We start from the raw sequence: 3,499 nt of genomic DNA, 5'->3' as shown, positions 1-3,499 counted from the left end.
AAGACTCAACTCCAAGTTAATTTTATGATAAAGTAGGATTTATTATTCTTTCTTTATGGTGACTGTTGTTTTTCTCTTTATCAGCCAATACTCAGTGACATTTGTGTTTGCAGTTTCCTGGTTGCCAATCTTTTTAATTAATTTGCAGCAGTCAAAATCCAGTGTTTATGAGTTCAGGTAAGCTGCTTGATCACTAATCTTTAATTTGTTTAGAAACGAATTGCTTGCACCATCATGGTGAGCTGATCTACTGGCAGGAATCCATGATACGCCTCATGCTCATGAACCTCATGTTGCTGGAGCCCATGGTGTTGAAGCTCCTGTACTCTCCAGGCCTCATGTACATCATCCTGCCTCTGAAGTGGGGCTGCTCGTACATCAGCCAGTGGCCGTCCATCACGTTGCAGGACATGAAGTTGGACATGCTGTAGCGCTCTGTGATGTTGTTGCAGTCGTCCATCATCTCGTGCATCTGGCCCTGGAAGTTCTCGTTCTCGTAGACCCTCATCCTGTACTGGCCTCTGTGCATGGGGATCATGCGGCAGGACTTGATGCAGTCGCTCATGCCCATCATGCTCATGTAGTCGGCGTACTCGCCCCTCCTGAAGAAGTACTGGTTGCCCATGAAGTTGGTGCGGTCAAAGACCATGAAGCAGCCCCTCTCCACACGGCAGGAGTGGCAGCGGTTCATGTAGGAGGACATGTCGGGGCAGTCGCTCATGCACTCGTAGTTGCGGCCCTGGAAGTTCCTCTCCTCGTAGAAGATGATTTTGCCCATCATGTTTGCTGTTGTTGCTAGAGCTGATGCTAAGCTGATGCTGGTGCTAATGGATGCTTGGAGCTGAACTGAGTGTCTACCTGTTTGAAACCTTCCCTTTTTATACCTGAAAAGCAGAGGGCCCCTTTGTGAAAACAGCCTGAGTCAGCAGCATACCATAGAAGCCCATAGAGCACTGAGGGTTGTCCACGTTTACAGCTGTTCCCCTAAAAAGAACAAGCAATTTCACCTACAATGCTTTGTCCTAGCAGTTTCTCTTCATCTTTATTTGTATTCGTATTTTCTTTGCTCATTTAACCAAAATTTAGGGTTCTGTGTCCTCAGCTACTGTATATCACATTGGTCAAACTCGAGGCCCGTGGGCCAAATCCTGCCTGTTTATATTTCTGATCCGGCCCACAAATCAATTATTATTATTTGTTCTACATGCAGAGCCTGTGCCGTATCCGCACGTGGGACAGTCGCGTAGCTTACCGCTAGGAATGTCTGCTGAAAGTTCTACAGCTCAAGATTTTAAGCCATGAATTGATGAACTTTCATTAAAGAGAATATGTCAGTTTTCTGAGGGCTGTAAATAGGCCAATCTATGTGGCTAATATTGATGTTTGATTTATTCAAATGTCTAACGATGAAAGCTAACATTATCTGGTTTCTAACTTTTGCCTTAAGTTACAATTTAGCTAACTAGCTAACGTTAGCTAGCTGCTGATAGCCCACCCCTTTCTTCTCCAATGGTGGCTGTCATTTCATTACCAATGTAAAGTTTCATAAATAGTTAAAGGGGACATATCATAGTAAAACTCAGGTTTAAATGTGTATTTCCGTGGTCTACCAGAGAGGCTTTCATGGTTTATTGTTCAAAAAACCCATTAGTTTTCTACCATTGCCCATTTCTCCATCTACTTTTCCAGCCTTTTTTGCCCTCTATCTCTACAGCTTGGTTTTGACACATGTCCCCCTTCGCAAAAAGCCTTGTCTGCTCTGATTGGTCAGATCTACATGGGCGTGTTAATTTTGGGGAACACCACTCCCCGGCTGTCCACTAGAGCCACACTTTTCCCCTCTATTCATGAGATCATGTATGGCCCAATTTCCCCCCTTTCCTCTGCTGGCGCCTCACATTCAACCTCCACACTTTCATTCCTACCTTGAAGATGTTGGTGGCCTTAACTTTATTTATATTTTTTAATCTGATAGCTTCAGCACCTCTTCTGTGACTTCTTCCACAGACATGTTGTCTTAAAACACTGCTGTCAACCTATAACATGGTTTTGATGTTATAGTCAAACATTACAACTCATTGTTTTACATTATAGCAGAAATTTACAATTGTATTAATTCATATAATTTTCAAGTGAAACTCAACCTGTATTCAGCATGTATTTGACAGGGGTACCTCGCCTCCCTACCAAACATTAAAAAGTATGGCGAAAATGTAGTTGTCATCTGGCGCTTTGTCCTTAAAGATCTCCTATTATACTACTTTTGTGGTTTAATTTCTCATTTATGACTCCTATAGAGCAACATGACACGAATCACAGCACAAAAAACCATGTAGATTTTCGGGAAACTCTTCCTCTCATCTGGGTGTATTCAGCAGTCTCCACACCATAGATAGTAAATAATATGGATGTAGCATTCAGGCTGACCTCAGTTATTCACACGGCATCCAATAATCCTGGTTTGTGCACGCCGACATTTTGTGAGGGGGAGGGAGATGGCTGACGTATACCTCCGAGGCAAAGTGAGGGACAATGGGCGGAGAGCTGTCACTCAAGAGATCGCGCCAATACATACCTCCGAAAGAATAAAAACTAGCGTGGTCCAAAAAAATTCACCCCCCTCAGTGTTGTCATGGAGATATGACCTAAACATACAGACTAAAATGGTTTTGTGGCCCAGGCTGTAAATAGGTTTAATAAGACAAGTGAGTCAAAGAAAAACTGCTCGGTCTTGGCACCACCCCCCAGTGGCACTTGTGGTCACTTCCTTATTGGATGCTGGTAAAAATCGCTGAGGTTGGGGCTTGGTCCACACCAGTGTTGCCAACTCTTCAGTAAGAAAAGTAGCTATTGGCTGTCCAAGAAGTCGCCAGATGACGTCATCGCCTAATTTGCATATTTGTAGACAGGGGTTTTATACAGTAATATTTGAATAGATGAGGTTCTAGTGTTATGAACGTGACAATCGCATAAACAACCAACCTGGTAATGTTAAGTCTAGCAGTAATCATACATGCTCATGGAATAAAAAAGCACTGCATAACATTTTGAATTGCACTACTCGTAGACTGTAGAAGAGGTGGGAAAAGCTGCTAACTGCTAATAGTGATGCTAACGGAACACGTGCAGAGAGGTGTATCTCCTGCTCTGACCGCAGCTGGGAGGGGCTGCTGCGTGAGGACCGGGCCGTCTGTCAGTGCTCTGTTACGGGGGACGGGCCGGGAGGCTCCCGCTGCTCGTTGAGAAGCGTTAAAAGTGATACTTGCTTCGGCGAAAAAGTCACCAATTACACCAGAAAAAAAAGCTAGATTTGTCGCTTGTCGCTGTTTTGAAAAAAAAAGTCGCCAGGGGGGCTGAAAAGTCGCTAAATATAGCGACAAAATCGCTAAGTTGGCAACACTGGTCCACACTCGGCTTTGTGCTTCTCCGCCCTCTTGCCCCCCTCCTGCAAACCCCACTCCGTTGTGATTGGTTACCTGCGGCAGTGGCGAAGTGGGTA

At 44.4% G+C, this 3,499-nt stretch overlaps 1 protein-coding gene across 1 annotated transcript; it reads right to left on the bottom strand.

Annotated features, from left to right (window-relative positions):
- Window positions 1-247: 247 nt before the first annotated feature.
- Window positions 248-784, bottom strand: LOC307266410 (gamma-crystallin M2-like; the record flags this gene model as incomplete). The annotated part of the gene is made up of 1 exon (XM_080048423.1): window positions 248-784. Exon 1 carries the CDS (start codon window positions 779-781, stop codon window positions 248-250), a length of 534 nt encoding a protein of 177 aa, XP_079904549.1. The 5' UTR covers window positions 782-784.
- Window positions 785-3,499: the final 2,715 nt, after the last annotated feature.

This window comes from Ammodytes marinus, assembly GCF_949987685.1.
Source record: "Ammodytes marinus genome assembly, chromosome: 19".
NCBI classification, from domain to species: Eukaryota; Metazoa; Chordata; class Actinopteri; order Uranoscopiformes; family Ammodytidae; genus Ammodytes; species Ammodytes marinus.
The sequence above is the reverse complement of the archived record's forward strand: the minus strand, read 5'-3'. Positions and strand labels throughout refer to the sequence as shown.